General features: G+C 44.8%; 1 protein-coding gene across 3 annotated transcripts in view; it reads left to right on the top strand.

Annotated features, from left to right (window-relative positions):
• Positions 1-27,479, top strand: part of anxa5b (annexin A5b) — a 58,537-nt gene that overhangs the window by 13,771 nt on the left and 17,287 nt on the right. For 2 of the 3 annotated variants that reach the window (XM_060916532.1, XM_060916530.1), the window contains exons 1-4: positions 20,846-20,937; positions 21,107-21,139; positions 26,371-26,455; positions 27,172-27,266. In XM_060916532.1, the coding sequence (XP_060772515.1) occupies positions 21,137-21,139; positions 26,371-26,455; positions 27,172-27,266 (183 nt within the window). In that variant the 5' untranslated portion in view covers positions 20,846-20,937; positions 21,107-21,136. Of the gene's footprint in view, positions 1-20,845; positions 20,938-21,106; positions 21,140-26,370; positions 26,456-27,171; positions 27,267-27,479 lie in introns of those variants that run through there. The other variant, XM_060916531.1, reaches the window with a different exon arrangement.

Here is a 27,479-nt window from a genome sequence, read left to right as displayed (position 1 = left end):
GGGAGCTGTCTGTGGGGGAGTCGGTCCCTGCTTTTGTGGTACAGAGAGGCGACAGGAGGGAGGGGCGGGACAAGAGGGAGGAAGAGAGAGAAAGAGAAGAGGCGGGATGGCCGCCTGCCATAGGAACCACCATCAGATGGTCCTCAACCAGCTCAGTCGCATGATCCAGCAATGCCGGGCAGTGGCACTGGACCTCTCGGCAGCCGAGTGATGAACTGTTCCAGTGTGACCGCGTTAATGACCCCCTCAACTTCATGATCTTCTGCCCCCAGCTACTGCTGATAAGCATCCTTGAGCTGCTGGATGTATGCAGACGGCTGGCTAACTTTCTTCAGGGTCAGTGCATGGAAGCACTGATGGTGTTGCTCAGGCGTACGGCCAATTTGCTGCAAGATAGGGTGCTTGAGGTCCATGCGCTCCAGCCTGTTGTCAGTTGACAATTACTGGGCCTCAAGCTGTGCTCCCCAGTGTCAGGGTGATGTGGAGGAAGCCTGCTGACTGTGTAGCTGGGGTGCCTGCAAATGTGATGAAGCGCAGGAATGTCTGGTGGTCCTCCTGCTGGGCCCACAGGAGGGCCTTGAAGCACCGCTCCTGCTGTCTATGCATAGTGACCAGTGCCTGCTACTGGTTCTGGTGGGTGGCAGCGAGGGCATGGACGAGTTCCTTGTACAGCAAGGACTCCACTGATGGCGGTTCACTTCAGCATCCTGGGTTTTGGCACCAGTGTAGCAGTTCCCTGAGTGGGGTGGACACTGAAGCAAAGAGACAGGTGGGTAGTGGTACTAATTTCCATGTTTATTGAACATGTAGCTTTTTGGCTTTCAAAAGTGACATGCATCTGCGTGCGCACACACACATATACACACACGTACACTCCCGTTGGGAGACCCCCATCCTCTTGGCTCTCCCTCTCCTTATCAACCCATGCCAATCACTTCAAAAAAACACACCCACCCACAACATGAATTAGACACAGGTGTGTCCATTTCAGCACTCACCTTCCCCAACCTTGCCCTCTATTCATAAACTGCTGCTCGACCACGGCCCCACTGCCACAGATGTACACAAGACCTGAACCAAGTCTAACATTGTTCAGTGTAGTTTATATGAACCTGTTGTCCTACTGCAGGCTCTCTGCCAAAGTAATGGAGCAATCTGAAGTCCTACATCATTTCAGGACTGCCATCACGAAGCCTGCTTCCACTTCAAAGCTAAAACGTGCTCCAGTCGCCTCCAGTTTTTTCACCTCTGCCTCACATGACTCCTCCCAATGCCTCCCATGTGTAGCCTGATGCAATCCAATCTGGTACCAAACCTTTTTCTGATCAGCAACAGAACTGAGAATCTCTGAGACGTTCAACATGAATATTGAAGTCACAACAGAATTACGTAAATAATGTAAACTATGTCTGTTGTTCTTACCTATGAAACGCAACCAAATGATTTTGAGGGCCTTGAAGGACATAAAGGTGTGTGCAAGTGCATTGGAACACCCTGCTCCTCCTCCAAGCAATGGCCAAAAAACAACCAGTGCAGCGCAGATAGCATCAACTCTGTCCGAGGAATTCAGATTCCCTATAGAAAAGGAAGAGGACTTGAGGAGAGTGGAAGAAATATTAAGTGAAAAAGCCCTGGTATGGTTATTCTTAATTTCTCAATAATTCCTCACTAGCTCACGAATACTCATCTTTTTGGTTGCTGGATATGTCTATACCGGGAAAAAAAAAAAAACACACTCAAGTGTACAAACCTCTTAATTTACTTTACTGAAAGCATGCCAAACAGACAGATACTTTTCAACCCAAAGCTATTAACAGCATCTACTCCATAGTCCACTCTGCTGAAGATAGTTCAGGGTCAAAACATATCCATCAATTTGGCATGCTTCCAACAAAATAAATTAAGAAGTTCATGTGGGGTTTTTTTCTGGTATAGACACAATGGGCAACCAAGAAGAAGATGAGTGTTAGTGAGCTAGTGACCATAATTTTGTGATTGAATTATGGTATTACAGTACTAACTGAACAATTTTCTGATCTAAATGCTCAATGCTGATTTTGTGTTCTCAGTACCATACTATAACCATCTGAGCTAACTGGCAGGTGCGAGTTTATAAAGTCAGTACATACATGACCGTCTGATTGGCTCGGATTTCTGATGTACATTTCACCAGGAAATTTGCATGTAATCTCTTGTAGTGTGCTATGCTAATCTAGCTGTAAGTGAAGAATTTGTGATGTGGGGGGTTCAGTGATGTTCAGCACAAATGTTTCCTATTGTTGCCATACTAGGGGGAACCTCTTCTATTGTTGTGGTTACTGCTGATGTAGTTAAATAAATAAAAGCACAGAAACAATTGGTTGGGTGTGTATGTTCCATCCATCCATCCATTTTCTTCTGCTTATCCAAGCTCAGATCGTGGTGGCAGCAGGCTAAGCAGGGTATTCCAGGCATCTCTCTCCCCAGCAACATTTTCCAGTTCCTCCTGGGGGATCCCAAGGCACTCCCAGGCCAGATAAGATATATAACCTCTCTAGCATGTTCTGGGTCTACCCCAAGGTCTCCTCCCAGTTGGACATGCCCAGAAAACCTCCAAAGGAAGGCGCACAGGAGGCATCCTAATCAGATGCCCGAACCACCTCAGCTGACTCCTTTTGACATTAAAGAACAGCGGCTCTACACTGAGATCCATCCGGATGTCTGAGCTCCTCACCCTAAGGGTGAGCCTAGCCACCCTACAGAGAAAGCTCATTTCAGCCACTTGTATCGGTGAATGCATCCTTTCGGTCACTACCCAAAGCTCATGATCATAGGTGAGGGTTGGAATGTAGATTGACTGATAAATCAAAAGCTTTGCCATCTGGCTCAGCTCCCTCTTCACCACGACAGTCCAGTACAATGCCTGCCTTACTGCTGACACTGCCCCAATCTGCCTGTCCATCTCATGCTCCATTTTACCATCACTTATGAACAAGACCCCAAGATACTTGAACTCCTTCACTTGGGGCAGCAACTCACTCCCAACCCGGAGGGAGCACTCCACTGTTTTCCAGCAGAGAACCATGGCCTCAGACTTGGAGGTGCTGATTCTCATCCTAGCCGCTTCACTCTTGGCTGCAAACCATCCCAGTGCATGCTGAAGGTCATGCTCTGAAGAAGCCAACAGAACCACATCATCTGCAAAGAGGAGAGATGCAATTCTTACGTTCCCAAACTGGACACCCTCCTCACTCCGGCTGCACCTTGAGATCCCATCCACGAATATCACAAACAGGATCAACAACAAGGGACAGCCTTGGCAGAGTCAAACACCCACTGGAAATGTGTTGGACTTTGTGCTGAGAACATGGACACAGCTCACACTTTGATTATACAAGGCCTGGATGGCTCATAGCAACGACCCCGATACCCCATACTCCTGCAGTGCCCCTGACAAGAACCCCCAGGGCACATGGTCATAAGCTTTTTCCAAATCTACAAAACACATGTAGACTGGCTGGTCATACTCCACCATTCCATGACCAGGATGGAATCTGCACTGCTGCTCCTGAATCTGAGGTTCAACATTTAGTTAGAGCCTCCTTTCCAGCACCCTGGAATAAACTTTCCCAGGGAAGCTGAGTAGTGTGATACCCCTATAATTGGAGCACACTCTCCTGTCCCCCTTTTAAAAAGAGTAACCACCACCCCAGTCTGCCACTCCATAGGCACTGTACCCGACCTCCACGTGACACTGAAGAGATGTGTCAGTCAAGACAGCCCAACAATGTCCAGAGCCTTAAGCATCTCCGTGTGAATCTCATCCACCCCTTGCACCTTGCCACCAAAGAGCTTCTTGACTACTTCAGTGACCTCTGCCAGAGATATGGGTGAAGCTTCCCTGAGTCCTCAGACTCCACCTCCTCCATGGAGGATATGTATGTTAATGTAAATGACAAATGCACATATTTTGCTCATCCTCAAGCTCAGAAAGGTCAACTGTGGCAGCGGGGGTGTGGTCAAGCGCCGGTCTGTGACAGGAGGGCGGAGTCAGGGAAGGTAAGTGGCAGAATCACTACACCTGATGGCAATTAACCTGTGTTTGTGTGTCTCCCCAGTGACCGCGCCCTATTTAAGGAGAGAGAGCGAGAGCAGAGGGAGCTCTCTCCACAACCAGATGACTGGAATGTGTGTGCGTGCGTGTGTGGCTGAGAGAGAAAGATATTTCCACTGAAAAGTGAAAATAAAAGAGTTTTGCGAACTCAGTCTCTGTCCTGCCGTCCTCTGTGCTCCACCCACACCTAGTGAACCTTTACAGTGGTGCCGAAACCCGGGATTCAGAGTGGAGCATCAGCCGATCAGCCCCATGGAGTCCTCCCCATTCGCTGACCTGGTCCACGCCCTCGCCACGGCCCAGCAAAGCCAGCACCAGGCGCTCGTCACCCTCTGAAAGGAACAGGAGCGACGCTTCGAAGCCCTGGTGCTGGCCCAGCAGGAAGACCGCGAGGTGTTCCGGCACCTCCTCGCGTCGGCAGGGTCCACCAGCACTCCGGCTGCGGGCCTGTATCCCCTCACCGTTACCAAGATGGGTCCGCAGGATGACCCCGAGGCCTTCATCACGCTATTCGAACAAGTCGCAGAAGCCTCAGGGTGGCCGATGGAGCAGCGCGCGGCACGCCTTCTTCCCCTCCTAACGGGAGAGGCGCAGCTGGCCGCGCTACAGCTCCCCGCCGACCACCGGCTGGCCTACGCGGACCTCCACCGGGCCGTCCTCCAGCGCATGGGGCGCACGCCAGAGCAACAGCGCCAGCGCTTCCGCGCTTTGCGCTTGGAGGAAGTTGGCCGGTCGTTCGCATTTGGCCAGCAGCTCCGGGACACCTGCTGGCGGTGGTTGAGGGCCGACAACCGCGACGCCGAGGGGATCATCGACCAGGTGGTGCTGGAACAATTCGTCGCTCGCTTACCAGCAGGAACCACGGAGTGGGTCCGGTGCCACCGCCCGGCGTCGCTGGATCAGGCAGTTGAGCTGGCGGAGGATCATTTGGCAGCTGTTCCGGCGGCAGGACAGCAGATGGCGTCTTCTCTTCTCTCCTCTTCTCTCTCTCTCTCCCCCTCCTTCTGTGTCCTGTCCTCGCCCCATTCCCCCACCGCGGAGATGGGGGCCGGCGCCACCCCAGCCGGCCCGCCGCACCCGCGGTGCCCTCCCGTTTCTCCCTTCTGTGTCTGTCTCTCCCCCACCTCAGGTGAGTGAGCCCCAGAACACCTGTGCAGAGGGAAAGCCCGGGTCGGTTTGCTGGTGCTGTGGGGAGCCGGGCCATCTTCAACAGCGGTGGATGGCAATGGAAGTGGGCGCGGTGGTTCGGATCCCCGACGCGCCAGAGGCCGCCCTCGATCGGGCCGGAGCGTATCGCATACCGGTGAGTATCCAAGGGGATACATATCAGGCGTTGGTGGATTCGGGTTGTAATCAGACCTCAATTCGCCAAAGCCTGGTTTAAAACGAGGCATTGGGGGGAGCACAGGGGGTGATGGTGTTCTGTGTGCACGGGGATGTTCACCGCTACCCTTTGGTGTCAGTCCACATTTTTTTGAGAGGGGAAAAAGCCATAGTATAGGCGGTGGTTAATCCTCGCCTTACCCACTCTTTAATTTTGGGGACTGATTGGCCGGGATTTCGGGATTTAATGACACATTTAGTGAAGAGTGGGTCCTGCCATTTAACAGGGGGAGGTCCCGGTGTCGCTTTGGCGGGAGCAGCTGTCACAGAGCCGTCTACATCATCTCTGCGTCAGAGTGAGGAGCCGCCGGCTCCTCCTCTCTCTATTGGGGAATCCCTCGAAGATTTCCCATTAGAACAATCGCGAGACGAGACTCTGAGGCATGCGTTTGACCAAGTGAGAGTAATCGATGGTCAAACGCTCCCGCCGAACGCCACCCCGTCCTTCCCTTACTTCGCGATTATGAAGGATAGGTTATACCGAGTGACGCAGGACACTCAAACTAAAGAGCGAGTCATGCAGCTTTTAATTCTGAATTGCCGCTGGGAATTGGTATTCCAGGCGGCTCACTTTAATCCCATGGCTGGACACTTAGGGCAGGATAAAACACTAGCCCGAATAATGGCCCGGTTCTACTGGCCAGGGATTCGCGGTGATGTCTGTAGGTAGTGTACGGCGTGCCGCGAATGCCAGTTAGTAAATCCAGCGGCCATTCCAAAAGCGCCTTTGCGCCCTCTGCCGTTAATTGAGACCCCGTTCGAAAGAATTGGGATGGATCTTGTCGGGCCATTAGATCGGTCAACACCAGGGTACCGCTTTATATTAGTTCTGGTGGACTATGCAACGCGATACCCGGAAGCAGTGCCTCTTCGCAATATCTCAGCACGCAGTATTGCGGAGGCACTCTTCCGCGTTATCTCCCGAGTTGGAATCCCGAAAGAGATTCTGACTGACCAAGGCACCTCATTTATGTCACGTACACTGAACGAACTGTATGGGTTATTGGGTATTAAGCCGATCCGCACCAGCGTGTATCACCCACAAACGGACGGTTTAGTTGAACGGTTCAACCGCACCCTCAAGAACATAATTAAAAAATTCGTAAGTGAGGACGCACGTAATTGGGATAGATGGCTCGAACCCTTGCTCTTTGCAGTGCGAGAGGTCCCCCAAGCCTCCACGGGGTTCTCCCCGTTCGAATTGTTATACGGGCGTAAGCCGCGCGGCATCCTAGATGTGCTGTGGGAAAATTGGGAGGAGGGACCTTCACCAAGTAAAAACGAAATCCAATATGTTATTGACCTGCATGCAAAACTCCACACGCTCACGCACCTAACTCAGGAGAATTTGCGGCAGGCCCAAGAACGGCAAGCCCGCCTGTACAACAAGGGTACGCGCCTTAGGGAGTTTGCACCGGGAGATAAAGTACTCGTACTGTTGCCCACATTGAGCTCCAAATTAGTCGCCAAGTGGCAAGGACCCTTTGAGGTCACACAGCGAGTCGGGGACATTGACTATGAGGTGAGGCAAACGGATGGGGCGGGGCGCTACAGATTTACCACCGCAACCTACTCAAACTCTGGAACGAGGAGGTCCCCGTGGCATTGGTGTCGGTGGTTCCGGAGAAGGCGGAGCTGGGACCGGAGGTGCAAAAAGGAACACTGGCATCGTGTACCTCTCCGGTCCCCTGTGGAGACCACCTCTCCCCGACCCAACTCGCGGAGGTTGCCCAGTTGCAGACCGAGTTTTCGGACGTGTTCTCGCCCTTGCCCGGCTGCACCAACCTCATAGAGCACCACATTGAGACGCCCCCGGGGGTGGTAGTGCGTAGCCGCCCTTACAGGTTACCCAAGCACAAGAAAAAAGTGGTTCGGGAAGAACTCGAGGCCATGCTCGAAATGGGCATCGTCGAGGAGTCCCACAGTGACTGGAGCAGCCCAGTGGTCTTGGTCCCCAAGGCCGACGGGTCGGTCCGGTTCTGTGTGGACTATAGAAAAGTCAACGCGGTGTCTAAATTCGATGTGTACCCAATGCCTCGTATTGATGAGTTGCTCGATCGGCTAGGCACGGCTCGTTTTTACTCGACGCTGGATTTAACAAAGGGTTATTGGCAGATCCCCTTGACTCCATTATCCCGGGAAAAAAACGGCCTTTTCCACACCGTTCGGCTTGCACCAATTCGTCACACTTCCGTTTGGGCTGTTTGGGGCGCCTGCTACGTTTCAGCGACTGATGGACAGGGTCCTCTGCCCCCACGCCACCTATGCGGCCGCATACCTCGACGATATAGTAATGACTGGCAGCGGCACTTACAACACCTGAGGGCCGTCCTTAAGTCGCTGAGGCGAGCGGGTCTCACAGCCAACCCAAAGAAGTGTGCGATTGGGCGGGTGGAAGTACGGTATCTGGGCTTCCACTTGGGCAACGGGCAGGTGCGTCCCCAAATTAACAAGACAGCAGCAATTGCGGCCTACCCGAGGCCCAAGACCAAAAAGGGGGTGAGACAGTTCCTGGGGCTGATTGGCGACTATCGTAGGTTTATACCTAACTATTCGGACGTCACCAGCCCGCTGACTGATCTCACTAAAAAGGGGGCACCAGATCCAGTCCAGTGGACGGAGCAACGCCAGCGGGCTTTCTCTGAGGTAAAGGCTGCACTGTGTGGGGGGCCACTATTACACTCCCCTGACTTTTCTCTCCCTTTTATGTTGCAGACCGATGCATCGGACAGAGGGCTGGGGGCGGTTTTGTCCCAGAAGGTGGAGGGGGAGGACCGCCCCGTCCTGTACATTAGCAGGAAGCTGTCAGTGCATGAGGGGCGCTACAGCACTATCAAGAAAGAGTGTCTGGCGATCAAGTGGGCGGTCCTCGCCCTCCGCTACTACCTGCTGGGGCACCCTTTCACCCTCTGTTCGGACCACGCGCCCCTCCAGTGGCTCCACCGCATGGATGCCAACGCGCGGATCACCCGTTGGTATCTGGCACTCCAACCCTTCAATTTTAAGGTGGTCCACAGGCCGGGGGCGCAGATGGTTGTGGCGGACTTCCTCTCCCGTCAAGGGGGGAGGGGGAGTTGGCTGCAGGCCGGACGGCCGCCCGGCCTGAGTCGGGCGGTGGGGGTATGTGGCAGCGGGGGCATGGTCAAGCGCCGGTCTGTGACAGGAGGGCGGAGTCAGGGAAGGTAAGTGGCAGAATCACTACACCTGATGGCAATTAACCTGTGTTTGTGTGTCTCCCCAGTGACCGCGCCCTATTTAAGGAGAGAGAGCGAGAGCAGAGGGAGCTCTCTCCACAACCAGATGACTGGAATGTGTGTGCGTGCGTGTGTGGCTGAGAGAGAAAGATATTTCCACTGAAAAGTGAAAATAAAAGAGTTTTGCGAACTCAGTCTCTGTCCTGCCGTCCTCTGTGCTCCACCCACAACTAGTGAACCTTTACATCAACCTAAAGGGACTAGGAGGGGAAGATCTTGCTGGCCTGGAAACAAGAGGGGATAATGTGTTAAGTGATGAAGATAGGGAGAGAAAGAGAGAGAGAAAGAAAGAGAGAGAGAGCAGAGAAGATGCAGCAAATTCAGTGGGAAAATTGGAGAAGGATTCAGGGGGGAGGGAAGCAGTGACAGAGGAGGCAAGAGAAGATGCAGAGAGGGAGTGGGAGTTGTGATGGACTGTAACAGTGGGGGGAAGAGGGGTAGAGGAAAAGGGAGGGAGAATGAAATGAAGTGGTGGTCAAACAGATGGAGAGGGGTAAGTGTGGGACCAGGTGTAGAAGGTTGCCAGCTTTATGGGTTGGAGGTGAGTGCAGCAGGGAGAGATCAATGGAGTGCAGTAGTGGAAGGAAGGCAGCAGAGTGGGAGGCTTCTAGGTGAAGGTTGAAATCTCCCAGGAGCATCAGTGGGGTGCCATCTTCTGAGAAGGAGCTGAGTAGGGTGTCCAGTTCATCAAAGCAACATCCCACAGGGTCTGGAAGGCGATAAACAACAATGACAAACAGGTTAACAGGAGAGAAGCCTGAAACAGAGTGAAATTCAAAGGAGGAGATGGAGAGGTTAGAGAGTGTAAGAAGTGAAAACTTTCACAACAGAGAGATCAACAAATGAGTACCACCACCACCACCACGACCAGACAGTCAAGGGGTGTGAGGGAAGAAGAAGAAGAAGGTGGAGAAGGCTGAAGGTGTTGTGGTGTTGTCAGGTGAAATCCAGATCTTGATCAGCGCAAGGATGTGAATGGACAAGAGGGAGGCATAGGCAGAGATGAAGTCAGCCTTCTGTATGGCAGACTGGCAGTTCCATAATCCAGCAGTGATCCAGAAGGTTTCAGTGGAGCTGGCTAAAGGGTACCTCCCTGATGAGGTTGGAGATGCATCATCCTCGCAGGGGGCTATGGCAATGGAAGCACCTTCTGTGGGTGAGAGCACAAACAGGAATGGAGTAGAGACACAATGAACAGATTATGGCAGTGGTAGGAGAGGAGAAGAGATTTTGGGAAGGAGCAATGTTACATGTCACATTTCTCTGAGAACGTAACATCAGGTGGTATGAGCCTTGTTGTGACCTCCAAATCATGTAGGAAGGAGATTGACTGGAAAGAGACAGAAAGAAACAGGAGTTAGAAAAATAAGTACATATAGGAAAGATTAAAACATAAAAAGACACACAAATGGTGGAAAGTGAAAGATGAAAAATAAATAACCTCTTGGCCTCTATGGCTTTCTGTACAATTTGTATGCCCTTCTTACCAATAAGTTATGTGGCAACTAAAACATTCTAAAAATTTTTCATAGCTTTTCTACAATTCTAACTTCCAAAAAAAGATTTTCAAAATGTTCAACCTTTCTAGATTTCTAATGACTATGACCCTATTTCACTTACATCAGCCATTTGATCAGTTATTGTTTGGAGCCTTTTCCCTAGCTGTTCTCCTCTCTTTTTGGACAGCCTCACTCAGTGCGTTTACATGCACATAGAGAAAATCGAATTTCTGCCGTTGCTCGACTGAAATCGAAGTTCTAAATGCCATGGAAACACCTTAGCTAGGCTGAAATCGAACCGAACTTGATTTCTCGTAATCGAGCTACACGACCTAGATTATGCGATTGTAGCCGAGCTACTTAGTGCATGTAACCCTATCGAGCTATGTAGTCGAGCTACGTACTTCAGCACTGCCCCTTCCGGAAGTGACGAGTGACGAGACCACAAGCGGGAAACACAACAGCCTCGGTCGGCATGACAATGAATCATGACAACGGCATGAATCTTTTCTTTTTGTGGCATTGTTTGCACTGTTAAAATTTAGCTCACTTACTGTATCACCAAATACATCTGTACAGCTGTTGCATAGCTGTGAATTGTGTACATAAACAAGTCACTGTATTTGTGTGTGTGTGTATATGTCCAACATCTGAAGAATGTCAATAAAAATAAAACAATTGAACTTTTTGTGTGTTTATTAAGACATAAGTTAAATTGTAAGCAAAAAATGGACTTTAGAAAAATATTTTTTGTAAGCCAAAAAATTTTTTTTTGTAAGCAAAAAATGGACTTTAGAAAAATATACAATTGTGCAAAATAAGTTGTCTTACAAAACAGTGGTCTGCGCAGGACAGTTGGTAGCCATACAGTCTGTTAGAGTAAGCCTAACAGCTTGAGCACGGAACTTGTGAACATGGAACTGGCCCAGTGTTGCCAGATTGGGCGGTTTTAAGTGCATTTTGGCGGATTTGAACATGTTTTGGGCTGGAAAATGTCAGCAGTATCTGGCAACACTGCTGATAACTTTGTTTATACTCTTGAATAGCTCTTCTTCATGACGACAACCGGAAGTGTACCAACACGATGGGGCGTGTAGCGCCACCTGTGGCTCGGGTGCACAATGTACCTCACACAATAGCTTGATTTCCTTGTGTGTATGTAGGATTGGATTTCTCTGGCACCCCTGCTGGGACCCTTAGCTCGATTACCGACAGTAGCTCGATTTGGATGTGCATGTAAACGCACTGACTAGGCTGTCAGAGTAGCGGTCTGGCTGAGTCAGGAAGTTAGATTGAAGTGGGACGGTGGTGATTCTCTTGAATTCAGCGTTGATCTGAAAACAGATAACAAGCACAAGGAAATCAGGTTTTAACAGTAAATATCAGGGTGAAAGCCACCATCTCACGTACAGCAGACCAGAACATTGTAGGAGGAAGAAAAAACAGACAAATAATATACAAGCAGGCATATTATCAGTTTGCCAGTGTACCCAAGGCCTTCCCCTTCTATCAACGACAAATCCAAGATAGAAAAAAAAAACCCATCATGAAATGAACCTTACCTCGTTTATTTCAATCAAAGTAGGTCACCTTACCATGAAATCTGCCACCACCACTGGTACATCACAAACAACTTCCCATCTCCTCTGTGCAAAAGCCTTTTCCATCTTGAGTTTCACAACATCTCTGCTGTTCCTCTTCTTTACATGCAAGAGTAGAGTTTTCTGCATGGCCTCCAGACTCTCCTTAGCTTCTGCTGATGGGTATGCCGGGCAAAAATTCACCTCAGCTCTCTTTTGCCTTTTTGACCCCAAAGGCTGCACTGCACCTTTCTGCAGGTTTGTGTTTTAAAGAGTTGCCTCCGGGCAGCCCAGTATTCTCAGGTATGAGTGGTAGTTAGATAGTTTATATTTTAAACTGGTCTTCCATCCACTAAAAACCTGCATCATACCCCTTCTCAGTTAAATATGGATGCCTCTTGATAAGACTTTTGGCCACCTGCTCCATCTCCTTATCACTGTGAGGTTTATGATCATTTAGCACAAAAGTATTTTTGCACAAGTTCTAAGAACTTTTAATCTTTATTCTAAATATCTACTGAACATGTTTAAAGATGTCTATGGATTTTTTTTTTATGGAAGTTGCTGAGATTCTGACTGAATATGAGTGATTGTATTTCACCACTCTGCCATCTTGAAACCACCATATTTGATGAAACCTGTATGTTAGTCATTGAGTGTCCATTTCCATCACACCAAAAAGGAGGACACGTTGCAAAATTCACTGAAGCCAAGACAAAACCAGAAAAATAATCCTGACCTCATAACGCATAATGAGACTCTGATGCACTTACTATGAATGATGTTTATTTTTGATACTTTTGGCCTTTCCTGTCACCCCTTTTGCTATGAATGAGTCAGTGTTGATCTCTTGGTCAGCTTTTATTCCACAGTCACCACTCCTGTATGACTGGTGATGTTTGGCTGCATGATCAACTTTACAGTGCTCTGCAGCAAATATTTTAGCATTTTTAGGTGATGAAGTTTCACGGAAAAATGATAAAAGTGAAGAGGCACCTGCGCTCTGACTGTTGCCTTTGTGCTTGTCTGTGCTAACATGTCACTCAGTTGCGCCTTTCCCTTTGCTGCTTACATCCACATCACCATGACACAATGTACAGTAAGCATGGAAGCCGTCCTTTCTGCTTTTTGCAATTAATTAATGATCTTTTATTCATTTAGGATTAAATGAAGTTTCTCTTTGAGGCATTTTTGCTACATTACAAGTAAGTTAAACTGGGTCTGTAGCTGGCCAAACCATCTCTGACCTGGCATGACATGACCTCAAACCACATGGCTAATTTGATTACATTCAGCTATTGACCAATGAAATTTCATATATTTATTTGACACCATCTAAAAATCTGTTAGATCAAAAGTCTTTATGGAGCGTATAATTAGACAAAACCTATGTATTAATACCATTACTCATTTACTTTTTTGTTCAGACTTATTTATTTACTTATTTATTATATACCATTAGAGAAAGTATAAAATAGAGATGACCTCAAAAGAAGGACAAATGAGTGTCCGGCTCAAAGCAGCACTAGTAGACGAATATGTTCAGCTTAAATGTAACCTCAAACTCGCTCTCTGTATAATCTAGTGATAGAATAATCTGTAGTAGATCTGCTTTTATAGCTACTAATTGGACGAATTACAATTTTCTTTTAAAAATTCTTAACTGAGTGCTCAATTAAAAGGGAACAAGAGGATTGTAAAAGTGAAAATCTTTGCCATGCATCCTACTGTTTTAGATAGGACTTTAGATTTGTGCTAAATACCTACCAGTTTCAAGCATCAAGTAAGAATCAGAACAGCATGTACCAGTTGCAAGCATATCAAGCATACATTTCTATCAATCCTCAGGCATCATAATAGAGAAATCTTTCCTTTGTACAAAGTTTTGTTTTTGAGCTAGCAAGCTAATGTTAGCCAGCTAGCATTTCCATATTCAGTGCGTTTACATGCACATAGAGAAATTCGAATTTCTGCCGTTGCTCGACTGAAATCGAAGTTCTAAATGGCATGGAAACACCTTAGCTAGACTGAAATTGAACTGAACTTGATTTCTCGTAATCAAGCTACACAACCTAGATTATGCGATTTTTGCCGAGCTACTTAGTGCATGTATACCCTATCGAGCTACTTACTTCAGCACTGCCCCTTCTGGAAGTGACGAGTGACGAGACCACAAGCGGGAAACACAACAGCCTCAGTCGAAAAAAAAAACCCAGCCTCGGTCAGCATGACACTTCACCTTAGCCGCCACTTTATTAGGAACACTTCTGTTCATACATACAAACTACAAACACTCTTCTTGTGAACACTTCTTCTTCTTCTTTTGGGTTTACTGGCGGGTTACGCTTAGTTTGCGCATACCTCCACCTACTGGTTCCTGGGAGACTCTGCTACCCTCTACTACTTAAATGCGGGCATATAGCCCTGTTGTTGTTAAATATCTCAGAATTGCCCTTATATTGGCCTCCCTTCCCAGTACTGCGGCCTGATTAAAGTCAGCTCTACCCTCTCTAAGAAGCTCATCTTTCCAATGTTTCCTTTCCTGCTCATATGCTAGGCATTCAAACAAAACATGTTGGACTGTTTCCTCCTCCAAAGTACAGCCTTCACACTGCCCTGATGCCACTCTTTCAAATCTGAACTGAGTGCTGTTCAGTAATGAGTGGCCTATCCGTAATCTAGTTATCACCACCTCATCTCTCCTGCTACCACTCACCTTAACTCCTTTCCCCACCTCCCTTTGGATATTGTACAAGTGCCTTCCCTTACTCTCCCTGTCCCATATCATCTGCCACTGCTTCATCACTGCCCTCTTAATTAGCACTTTCATTTCCCCCCGGCCCAAGTGGACTGTTATGTCGGGTTCTGGTCTCTTTAGTGCTTCTTTGGCCATGTTGTCAGCCCTTTCATTGCCCCACACTCCAACATGTGCTGGAATCCACATGAATATTACAGTGATTTCATATCTTTCCAAATGGTATAAACCCATATACACTTCATACAATAAGTCCATCCTACATAACTTAGATGACTGTATGCTGTTTATCACCGCAGCAGAATCTGAACATATAACTACCTTTCCTGGCCTGGCCTCTTCCACCCACTCTAGCGCTTTAATTATTGCTGTCATTTCCGTGGCATAGACTGACAGCTCATCTGTCAGTCTCCACATCAGGCTAATTCCCCTTCTCCTGACGACCATGGAGGCCCCTGCTCGCCCTGTTACTGGGTCCTTAGAGCCATCTGTGTAGATTTCAGTGCAAGGATGGTGTGTGTCTTTAATGTACTGATTGACATATCCTGCCAAGGACTCTACTTCCATCTCTGTCCCCTCGTGCACATACTGCAGTATTGCCATGTCAACTGTTGGTTGAGGAAAGAACCATGGCGGGACTGGAGATATTGGAACGGTTGGGGCAATTATTTCTCTTTGGAGCCCTGCCTCTTGTGCCCAGGATCCTATGCTCCACCCAAATCCCCAGCCCTGTTTTGCAACATACTCCCAGCACTGCTCCAGGACTGTCTGTGCAATGTGTTCCCTCTCATGGCCCCCCAGATTTGCCCAATAAGCTAGGGCTAGCTTCTTCCTTCTTAATGCCAATGGTGTTTCCCCCAGTTCCGCCTGTAGGCTGACCACAGGGGAGGTCCTCAGTGCTCCACTGCAAAGCCTAAGTGCCTGAGATTGGACTCTGTCTAGTATTTTCAGCTGTGTGGTCGCTGCTGATCCATAAACCATGCACCCGTAATCAATTGTTGAACGTACCAATGCATAATACATAGTCATCAGGGAGGCTCTATTGGCCCCCCAGTCCAGTCCACTTAAACATCTGATGACATTTATTACCCTTTTGCATTTTGTCTCAACTTTCTTTATATGGATTCTCCATGTCAGCTTTTTGTCAAACCATAGCCCCAAATATCTCACAACCTCCACTCTTTCCAGTGGCTTGCCATACAAATACAGCTTCACATTGCTGCCCACCTTCTTATTGGTGAAAAATTCACAGCACGTTTTTGATATGGAGAACTTAAACCCCCATTCCCCTGCCCATTTCTCCACCTCCATTATAGCCTGTTGGATTTTGTTAACTACCAGGTTAACATTTCCTCCCCTTCTCCACAGTGCTCCATCGTCTGCTTAGAGTGAGACCACTATATCTGAACCTACATTTTTAAAAATGTCATTTATCATGATGTTGAACAATACTGGGCTAATGACGCTGCCTTGTGGAGTTCCATTTTCTACCTCTACAACCGATGATAGATCTGATCCTACCCTGACCTGTATTGTGCGTCCAAACAAAAAGCTCAGTATCCAGTTGTACATGCGCCCCCCCACCCCAAGCCTATTTAACTGCATCATGAGTCCTTCTTTCCATAGCATATCGTATGCTTTTTGTATGTCAAAGAATACTGCCACTATCACCTCTTTCATAGCCAGTGCTTTCTTAATATCGGTTTCTAGTCTTACCATTGCATCTATGGTTGACCGTCCTTTCCTGAATCCGCACTGATAGCTGGAAAACAAACCCTTACTCTCCATATAGTATGACAGCCTATTTACCAGTATCCTCTCCATAAGTTTACACAGGTTCAAAGTAAGTGCAATCGGCCTGTAGTTAGTTGCCTGAGATGAGTCCTTCCCTGGCTTGGCTATGGGCACTATCAGTGCATGTTTCCATGTTACTGGGACCCTACCCTCTACCCATACTTTGTTGTACAGCTCTAGTATCTTCCTTAGCACTGTATCAGACACATGTTTCAGCATTACATAGCACACACCATCCTGCCCTGGCGATGTCTGAGCTGTGCTAGCCAAGGCGCTTTTAAGCTCGAACAATGTTATCTTGGCATCTAAAGGGCTCTCGAACTCAGTTCGTTTCTTACAAACATCTCCCCACTGCCTTATTAGTGTCTGCCGCTGTGTTGCCCATTCAGCGCCTAAATTGGCGGAGCTATGTGCCTTCACAAAAGCATTTTTTAGCATTTCTGCTTTTTCTTTAGTGGAGCTGGCCACCCTGTCCCCTTCTACTAACACTGCCATTTTCTTTGTTTTACTAGCCCCCATCATTCTCTTGATCATGTCCCACACTTCTTGTACTTCTACCTCCTGCCCTATTTGGGAACAGTACTCTTTCCAGCATTTTCTTTTTGCATCCTTGATTACCTTCCTTGCTACTGCTCTTGTTCTTTGGTACTCTAAAACTTTCTCTGGAGTAAGTGTCCTTCGTAACACCTTGAATGCTCTGTTTCTCGTCTGTATGGCTTCGCTGCATTCTTGTGTCCACCATGGCACTGCTTTCTTCCTTTGTTTCCCTGTCGACCTTGGTACAGCAGCTGATGTGGCCGCTAGTAACATATTCGCTAAAGCCCTTGCCACTTCGTCCACCTGCTCTCCTACTGTGATATTCTCTACCTGTGCCTCACACATTTGGTTGAATTTTTCCCAGTTTGCCTTTTCCCAGCACCACCTCCCTGGATACCAGTTGTCTTCCTTACCAACATCCACTCCTATTCTACACACTATTGGGAAGTGGTCGCTACCAACTGTAGACTCACTTAACAGCTCCCATTCACACACTCCAGCTATTGAACTTGATACACATGTGAGGTCTAAGGCTGTAAGGGCTCCAGTGCTGCTATTTATCCTTGTGCCCGTTCCATCATTCAGACATACTAGTGCCTGGTTATCCAAAAAAATCTTCTACCGCCTCACCATTCTTATTAGTGGTTTCACTCCCCCACAGCATGTTGTGCGCATTAAAATCCCCACACCACACCACCTTTTCCTTACCTGTTTCAACTATTCCTTCTAGGAGCTCCCTAGATAGTTCTTTACATGGGTTATAGAAGTTCATTACCACAATATTCACCCCCCCTGTCCACCCCACCTCTACAGCCACACATTCACTCTCGCCCCTCACTTGCAGTTCCCTATATACCAGTCTTTCTCCTATAAATGTGCAGCAACCACCTCCGTGCCCGTCTACTCTGTCTTTACGTACTGCCATATACCCTGGAATTTTAAACTGCAATTGCGGTGCCAGCCACGTTTCTTGTATACATAGGAGGTCAGGGAGTACAGGGAGTTCATAGACAATTTTTTTAAACTCTTGGCCGTTAGCCACCAAATTCCTTGCGTTCCACTGTAATATTGTCAATGGTTTTGATGTCATTCACCTGTCTGTGCAAGCTTCTTCTTGCCCCCCTGCAGAGCTCCTGTAACCTGTTCTATTGTCACATCAGTCATATCTAGGTATGTCTTTGCTGCAGCTACAATTGCTTCAATGCGTTCAGTACGGGTCTTTACTAGGGCTCCGACGTTAATCACATATGCAAGAAATGCAAGGAAATGTGTTTTATCCACCAACATTGTGTTTGGTCCCACCTGGCCTCTGCTCAGGGGTCCCTCTCCCCCTGATGTCCTATGCTGAGTTTCTGTCATTCCCACGACTGTTCCAGGACTCTGTACTTTCTTGACTTGTCGAACTGCCTCTGCGTATGATGCCCCTTTAGCCACCTTAAATTTCTGTACCTCCTGCTCCTGCTGTTGAATTACGCATCCTTTTTCTTGTGAACACAGAACTGATAACTTTGTTTATACTCTTGAATAGCTCTTCTTCATGACGACAACCGGAAGTGTACCAACACGATGGGGCATGTAGCGCCACCTGTGGCTCGGGTGCACAATGTACCTCACACAATAGCTTGATTTCCTTTTGTGCATGTAGGATTGGATTTCTCTGGCACCCCTGGTGGGACCCTTTGCTCGATTACCGACAGCAGCTCGATTTGGATGTGCATGTAAACGTACTGATTGTGTCCCAGAGTTCCCTGGATAGGCTCTGGATCCACCACCAACTTGATGAATAAATGAACTGGGTATAAAAGTACATATAGGTCATGGACATGGTATAAGATTGAGAATAACTTGTTGTTAAATAGAAATAATCTGAGAGAGTCACAAAAGAGGTGTCCATGAAGGTGAGAGGAATCTTATACAGGCTTTTGATTGTTTTACAAATATCAAATCTGATCTGTATGGTATGGAAGCCTGTTTCCGCCACTTGGGGAGAAAAATATATGAAGGAACATAGTATATCAAAATACAACCCCGATTCCAAAAAAGTTGGGACAAAGTACAAATTGTAAATAAAAATGGAATGCAATAATTTACAAATCTAAAAAACTGATATTGTATTCACAGTAGAACACAGACAACATATCAAATATCGAAAGTGAGACATTTTGAAATTTCATGCCAAATATTGGCTCATTTGAAATTTCATGACCGCAACACATCTCAAAAAAGTTGGGACAGGGGCAATGAGAGGCTGGAAAAGTTAAAGGTACAAAAAAGGAACAGCTGGAGGACCAAATTGCAACTCATTAGGTCAATTGGCAATAGGTCATTAACATGACTGGGTATAAAAAGAGCATCTTGGAGTGGCAAGCGGCTCTCAGAAGTAAAGATGGGAAGAGGATCACCAATCCCCCTAATTCTGCGCCGACAAATAGTGGCGCAATATCAGAAAGGAGTTCGACAGTGTAAAATTGCAAAGAGTTTGAACATATCATCATCTACAGTGCATAATATCATCAAAAGATTCAGAGAATCTGGAAGAAACTCTGTGCGTAAGGGTCAAGGCCGGAAAACCATACTGGGTGCCCGTGATCTTCGGGCCCTTAGACGGCACTGCATCACATACAGGCATGCTTCTGTATTGGAAATCAAAAAATGGGCTCAGGAATATTTCCAGAGAACATTATCTGTGAACATAATTCACCGTGCCATCCGCCGTTGCCAGCTAAAACTCTATAGTTCAAAGAAGAAGCCGTATCTAAACGTGATCCAGAAGCGCAGACGTCTTCTCTGGGCCAAGGCTCATTTAAAATGGACTGTGGCAAAGTGGAAAACTGTTCTGTGGTCAGACGAATCAAAATTTGAAGTTCTTTATGGAAATCAGGGACGCTGTGTCATTCGGACTAAAGAGGAGAAGGACGACCCGAGTTGTTATCGGCGCTCAGTTCAGAAGCCTGCATCTCTGATGGTATGGGGTTGCATTCGTGCGTGTGGCATGGGCAGCTTACACATCTGGAAAGACACCATCAATGCTGAAAGGTATATCCAGGTTCTAGAGCAACATATGCTCCCGTCCAGACGACGTCTCTTTCAGGGAAGACCTTGCATTTTCCAACATGACAATGCCAAACCACATACTGCATCAATTACAGCATCATGGCTGCGTAGAAGAAGGGTCCGGGTACTGAACTGGCCAGCCTGCAGTCCAGATCTTTCACCCATAGAAAACATTTGGCGCATCATAAAACGGAAGATATGACAAAAAAGACCTAAGACAGTTGAGCAACTAGAATCCTACATTAGACAAGAATGGGTTAACATTCCTATCCCTAAACTTGAGCAACTTGTCTCCTCAGTCCCCAGACGTTTACAAACTGTTGTAAAGAGAAAAGGGGATGTCTCACAGTGGTAAACATGGCCTTGTCCCAACTTTTTTGAGATGTGTTGTTGTCATGAAATTTAAAATCACCTAATTTTTCTCTTTAAATGATACATTTTCTCAGTTTAAACATTTGATATGTCATCTATGTTCTATTCTGAATAAAATATGGAATTTTGAAACTTCCACATCATTGCATTCCGTTTTTATTTACAATTTGTACTTTGTCCCAACTTTTTTTGGAATCGGGGTTGTAATAAGAATGTATATCATAATTATGTCTTAATATCTAAGTATTATTAGATACTAAGTCGTTATCTTTAGATTGAAAATCCTAATTATGAAATAGGATCTCATTATTATAAGATAGATAAAGGATCAATTATGAGAAAATTATCTAATTGCTATGAGATATTAAGTCATTATTACTTGAACTTAAGTAACAATTATGAGAAACCACTCTCATTATTATGGTGGCGGAAACAGGCTTCATAGTTGAGGGATACAGTTTGTTTTGAGCAAAAAACAAAAAACTACAATACCCATAATCCCCTGCAGCTGGTGGAGTGAACAGGGTGTGGCTCTGGACAGAAAAACTCTTTCAAAGCACTATTCCTCTTCTGTCTTCACTCTCACTCTTTCTTCAGCAGTGTGGGAAACATTTTGGTAAGTAAATCTACTTTCAATTGACTTTACGTTCTGCTCATTGAATGACTGTGAGAAGTTGTGTAGGTGAGTTTTTATCTGTTGGTAGGATCAGGTTTACATGGCGGTCAAGTAATGTGTGGTATTTTACATGGTTATTTAACTCATTATGCACTTTTTTGTATTTTAGAGCTGACTTAGTGTGTCAAGCATAAAAAAAATGGTGAGTCAAAAATGATTTACTTTTATTCTCACACTGCAAAAAGAGAACTTGTGCTTTTAATAACTGAATGAACTGCTCCAGAACCACCTTGCATGCTTTTCTTTCTTTTTAGGATTCATAATGTCACTGTAACAACCAATTTTCACATTATGCAATATTTTGAGCACTTTTTGCTTACTAACAAACGTTCTGTAAACGTTGTGATTGTGTTCAAAATCAGTTGGGTTTTGAGTCTTTCACACCATTTATAACATGATTTGTACAGAACCTAAAATGTAATCTCTACATCTCACGTTGCTGATTTGACAGTTAAGGGCGATGCATGCACATTCTAGTTTAGCACGCAATCACTACACACTCCCACGAGAGTGTGTGTGTGGGAAATCCTACAAGTCTGTCTTTTTTTTTTCACTTCTTTCTAGCTTTTTATAATTTTTTGGTTTTTTTTTTTAAATTCCTAACAAATTTGTCTTCTGCCTACCAGCTAACCGTAATATCCCTCAGGTTAGATTTTGTGTGTGTATAATTTGATCCATCCACTTACAAAAGCAGTAATTATTTTTGTTAAAGCAGTTAAAACTGTTGATGTTAGTCATGTTGTCCAGGTGAGGATTGGTTCTCTTTTGGGTCCGGTTCCTCTCGAGGTTTCTTCCTTGTGTCGTCTGGGGGAGTTTTTCCTGGCTACTGTTGCCATGGGCTTGCGCATTGGGGATAGATTAGGGATAAAATTGGTTCACGTCATTGGTCATTCAGATTCTGTAAAGCTGCTTTGGGACAATGTCTGTTGTTAAAAGTGCTATACAAACAAACTTGACTTGACTTAATTGTGTCTTTAGATAACTATTAAGCATACTTTGAGTCTAAATTTGGTTGTCAAAATAATTTAACCTTACAGGTTCCCCTGGTTTTTTTTTTTTTGGTCACTCTTGGCTGCTGTGGATAGTCCCAGATGGATATCCTAAAGATTTTCCCCCAAACAGTGTCATCCTTGAGTCGGTGACTAAGTTCACCAGGATACTGTAGATTTCTGCTACATACTGCTGCTGTAATTATACACACTGACCCTGTGCTCAAGTCCGGCCTCTGACTGACAATCTGTTCATACTCAACGTTTCGACACCTGTATTAATTAAGGCCAACTGTTTGACTTTATAGTGTACGGTTTATAATCCCAGAAGTGGATGAGTTCCCTTTTGAATCTGGTTGCTTTCAAATGTTCCTCTTTGTGTTACCTCAGGGAGTTCCTCATCACTGGCTGGCTCAATAGGGATCTAAGCATAATAAATCTACATCTGGATTTCTGTGAAGCTTAAAGTTGACCAGACACGTATCTCAAGATCTTTTAGTGGTAAAACCTAGTCATGGAAAGGGGGCTTCTCTTCTAGTTAAATATGAGCTGAGATGTTAAGTTTTCCAACAGTTTCTTTTTTTTTTTCTTCTTGACTATATAGATGACGTGTGCGCGAGCTTCCTTCTTGAAGGGCGGGTCCACCCAACACCCCCTCCCCCTGCCTTGCTTGCTCAGTCACACGTGCGCGCACACACCACTTCCATCTGCTGGGGTTTCATGGGTGTAGTTGTTTGCATAGATGCATGCACAAACCTTTATAAACATTAATAATCCCTTTCAAACAAATTAAACAACCAAGGATCCTGGACTGTAAATAAATAAAACTGCTTGCTTTCTCACAGGAACAAATAGTTTGCTATGAGAATAGCATTGACCGTGAGCTCACTTGTAACTGTTTGCCTGAGACTGTTTTTGTCTGTTAGTCTTAAAACTATATTGAGAGGGAAAGTGAGATTCTTAGTATTTTTCCCCCTTTCCTGTAGAGCAAAACCATTGGCAGTGTCACTCGTGCACTTTTTTTTTTTTTTCCCCATGCAGCCCTGTATGACATCTTACTAAAACCAGATTGGAGAGAATTCTTATTTCACTGTGGTGCTTGTGTACTATTTTCTAAAACTGTGTGCATGTCAAAGGGAGCATGCTGTATTTAAAAAAACAACAACAACAACAAAACTTCTTATGGATTTGTTCATGCATAAAAATCAATGTTAAAATACAGTGTGTATATATAACAGCCTGTTTATTGAGCTAATAAATCCAGGGGCATTAGATCTGTGTTTTGAAGTGCTGTAATCTGTGTGTTCGTCCTAAAAATCTAAATCTCTACTCTGTTGCTTTGTTAGCCTGAATCAGCAGCACATGATCCCACATCTGTCTACCCATCATGCTTTGAACAGACAGGAACGCTGTTGTTTGGACTGGGATTTGTGTATGCAAACACAACAGGAACTTAACATCTGACTGACTCAAACACATGATGAGGGCCAATACTGTTTTAAGAAAAGTCTAAAAGTCCAAAGACAATATTTAATGCTGCAAAACCATGTCGCATTACAATTCTTAATTTGCGTGATGTTTTGGTGCTTCTTTAAATACAAAAATGTTCAACTAAAATCCTCCACACACCCAGCTTTTAACCAGAAACCACACAGTGGTGTACTTATTATAATAACGTATCATTACTGTGCTTAGTCAGATGTTCCTGCTACACCATACTGTATTTAACCACACTCACAAAGTAATATTTAAGTTTTAGGAAACAACTGTAAAGACCTAATCCCTTCTTTGACAGAGCTGTTCAAAGTTCATATCCTTTGGATTTGATCTTTTTTAAAATTCAGAGAGCTAGAATAGCATGACAATAGGGCAGATTGTAGAATATCAGATTATTGTATTTAGTTTCATAGTTGCTTTTATAATACTTGATATGCTTATGAGCACCTCCATCACATCCGGTGACTGAAATCAGAATGAACTTGACTTGAGTCATTAATCTGCATGTACGAAATGTTCAGCAGTGATGGCTTTGTTAGAGATGTGCTGTGACTTGAGGTTGGAATTGCATTTGTGGTGGCAAGACTTATTTCAGTGGTGGTAGCTGCCACCCATGTGACCGTGCCTGTTTGTAGTTAATTGGTGAATGCTTAGCTCTGGAGGTGTGCATGCATGTACATCTTTATGAGGACCAGATGTTTCCACAAGGATGGGAATACCTGACATTTTTTGACCTAATGGGACACTTGCTATATGATGTGGAAAAGGTATGGTCCTACTTCTTCACTGGCCACTTTAATAGGAACTTGTTCTTGATTCTAAGATCCCTGTTCTTGGCTGCAGGAGTGGAACCCAATGTTTTTGCAATGGAACCCAGTTCTTTTGCTGTTGCATGCTGAGATGCTTTTCTGCTCACCATGGTTGTAAAGAGTGATTGAGAGTTACTATATCCTTCCTGGCAGCTCGAACCAATCTGGCCATTTTCCTCTGACCTCTCAACAAGGCATTTCCACCCACAGAACTGTTGCTCACTTGGTTTTTTTTTTTTTTTTTTTGCACCATTCTGTGTAAATTCTAGAGGTGTGTGAGAACTCCAGGAGATCAGCAGTTTCTGAACTACTTCAAACCAGTTTATCTGGCTCAAACCAACACCCATGCATGCCACAGTGAAAGTCACCCAGTTTTTTTTTTTTTTTTTCCCATTCTGATGTTTTGAAGTGAACATTTTAACTGAAGCTCTTGATTTGTATCTGTATGATTTTATACATTGTGCTGCTGTCAAGGGATTGGCTGACTAGAGAACTGCATACAACAGCAGGTGTATGGGTGTACCTAATAAAGTGGATGGTGAATGTATGTGGTTATTTAAGAAACACTTTCTCACACAAGGAGAATTGATCAATATTGAGGAACACTAAAGCAGTAAACCTGCATAATACTAGCCATTAGAGAATCAGCAACGTTACACTGAACACTGCAAAAAAGGGCTGAACCTCATGTGACGAGATGATTCAGACCAGTAGATTACTCATCTGGAACATCTGTGGTCAGTATTACAAAAGCCAGTATTGCAGTAACATTTAATGCATTGACCCAAAGCTAGACGTTTTGATGTATTCTTGTTAGTGCTGATTTGATCCACTTTCTCATAATAGTTGTTGCAATATTAAACTCCAGCATCGGAGCATGTTGGGATTATAAACTTGAGGAACCCTAAGCTCTGACACCTGTATCCTGTTATTTAATTGTAATGCCAAGTAGGAAGTCCCAGACCAACATAACGTGAGGAGAAGGAAAAATACAAGTGATCAAAAGTAACTGTACCTTGTATGTATTTGCTAGTCTGCTCTTCTTGCATTAAATGCCACTTTATTTAATTAAACCATTTATGGTTTAACCAAAGTGAATTATGAGGAATGAGATTGCACTATTTAAGAAGATGACACAATATCAAATCCATTTCTTCCTTTTTTTTTTTTCTGTCAAGAGGTTTGTGACAGTTGCAGGTTGTAGGTTCCTGCCCATCACATGGACTGTAAGAGTAACTCTTACTCATCTTAATGGTGGGACTGTAGACCAGTCTGATGGTATGCTATGCTTAGGAAGTCTGAAGTTGTCAAATTAGTGTACCACTGAAGATAATGTCCTCTATACTTGTGCGGTGCACTTTTTTTTTTTTTTAAAGATGCAAGCTTTGCAAATGGGGTCGCTTACTCTTTAAATGCCACATTTCTGCACAAGTTTGATAAACTACTGAAGAAAAGGAACGTGTTTATCAAAACACATTCTGACATTTTCCAATCCAAATATTTTAGTAGGATGTCAGTAAACTCATAATTTACTGAATCCCACATTATGTATCATATACTCTTATTACTAAATGAGTTTTTTTTTTTTTCCAAAGAACCCTTTTATTAATCATTAACACTTACCAAGAACATGCCATTTAATACTACTGGGTTGGTTGGGTGTATGCACTTTTGAAAATAATGAGAAGACGACAGTATTTCAAAGCTTCGTGGGCTTATAAGCTTGTCTACTATTGCATAAGATTTCATTTCTGTCTTGGCCAGTGTCTGACTCATAAACTCACTTCATCCCACCCCTCTGTCTCTCTCTTGCTCCCTCAGCCCACAGCTTGCTCAGTTGAACATTCCTTGTGGAAAAATACTCAGCTGACTTGCATTAGTTCTTAAAAGGACAGAGGGCACAAAAAAGCAAAATGGTATAGATTTGAGATGCAGATTATGAATGTGTTGATTAAACTTATTTGTAGTATTCATTACATTGAGGCTATAGGACTCTTTAATAGGGCTATGGTTTTAAACTCCAGGGGATCCTGAAAAGTAAACTTTTTTTTTTTTTCTCCTTCCTTCCTTCTGTCCAGGCTGGGAGAGGAACCATTAAGGCTCAGAGCGGATTCAACGCCAAGGCTGATGCTGAGACTCTGTACAAGGCTATGAAAGGATTTGGTTAGTCAGTGTAACACACCCCACACATGGTTTTTGAAGTGTTTTGTGTTCATAACTCAACATGGCACTGTGCCAGAAATTAAATCATAAAACAGCCTAATTAAGATTCTTCTGTATGGGAAGATTATACACGAGTAGATAAATGAATATCAACATATTGACTGACTGGAAGCTGCTGATGGTGTTTGAATTGGGAGTATAAGAATGTGAAAATGATCTGAAGTGTTATATTTTAGTAAGTGCTGATTATATTAAGAGCTAGCAGAAAGACTGGTGGAATAATGAAATTTGGAGGAAAGGTGAGCCATGGGCTAATGAATAATTGATTTAGGTTTTGATGCAAATCCAGATATATAAAATTAAAATGATAGCGTGGATCCAGGACTTTTTTTCCCCAACATAACTCAAAGTAGTGAATAGATTTGGATTAAATTTGGTGCACAGCTTTATTATCCCCCTAGGTTCAAGTGAAATTTGGTTTTAATGTTGTGGCTTGGTGGTGGTATGCACTCTACTGGGTACCCTTCTCGTTTCTAATTTATTGCACAATCTTTACTGGTTTTCTGGTATAATGATTAATGGTCTATAATCCCAGTTAGTTCCAGGTTATAAGACTACAAAAAGTAGAAAAGTTCAAGGCAGTGTATGTACCAGGTATAACTGAACAAATTAAATTCAATATATTTGTCAAATAGCACTTTTTACTGTGTGCTTAGGTACTGATGAAGCAACCATTCTGCAGCTGCTAACAGCTCGTAGTAACGCTCAGCGGCAGCAGATCAAGGCCGCCTACAAGACCCTGCATGGCAAGGTAAAGACTTATCAATTTAATTTTTTTATTTAAAAAAATTATCAAATTTTATAATGGTTTCCCAACTTCCTATACTGTATAAAGGGGCAACAATTAGTTATATGCAAAAGTGTATGTAAGTCAGTTAAAATCAGAATAAATATATATTTATTATTTTTTTAAATTAAATCTTGGAAGAAAGGCATAGAAATCCAGCACTGTTTATTCTAGTTT

This window comes from Neoarius graeffei, chromosome 3 (assembly GCF_027579695.1).
Source record: "Neoarius graeffei isolate fNeoGra1 chromosome 3, fNeoGra1.pri, whole genome shotgun sequence".
NCBI classification, from domain to species: Eukaryota; Metazoa; Chordata; class Actinopteri; order Siluriformes; family Ariidae; genus Neoarius; species Neoarius graeffei.
Note: the sequence above shows the minus strand (reverse complement) of the source record. Positions and strands in the feature narration are given on the sequence as shown.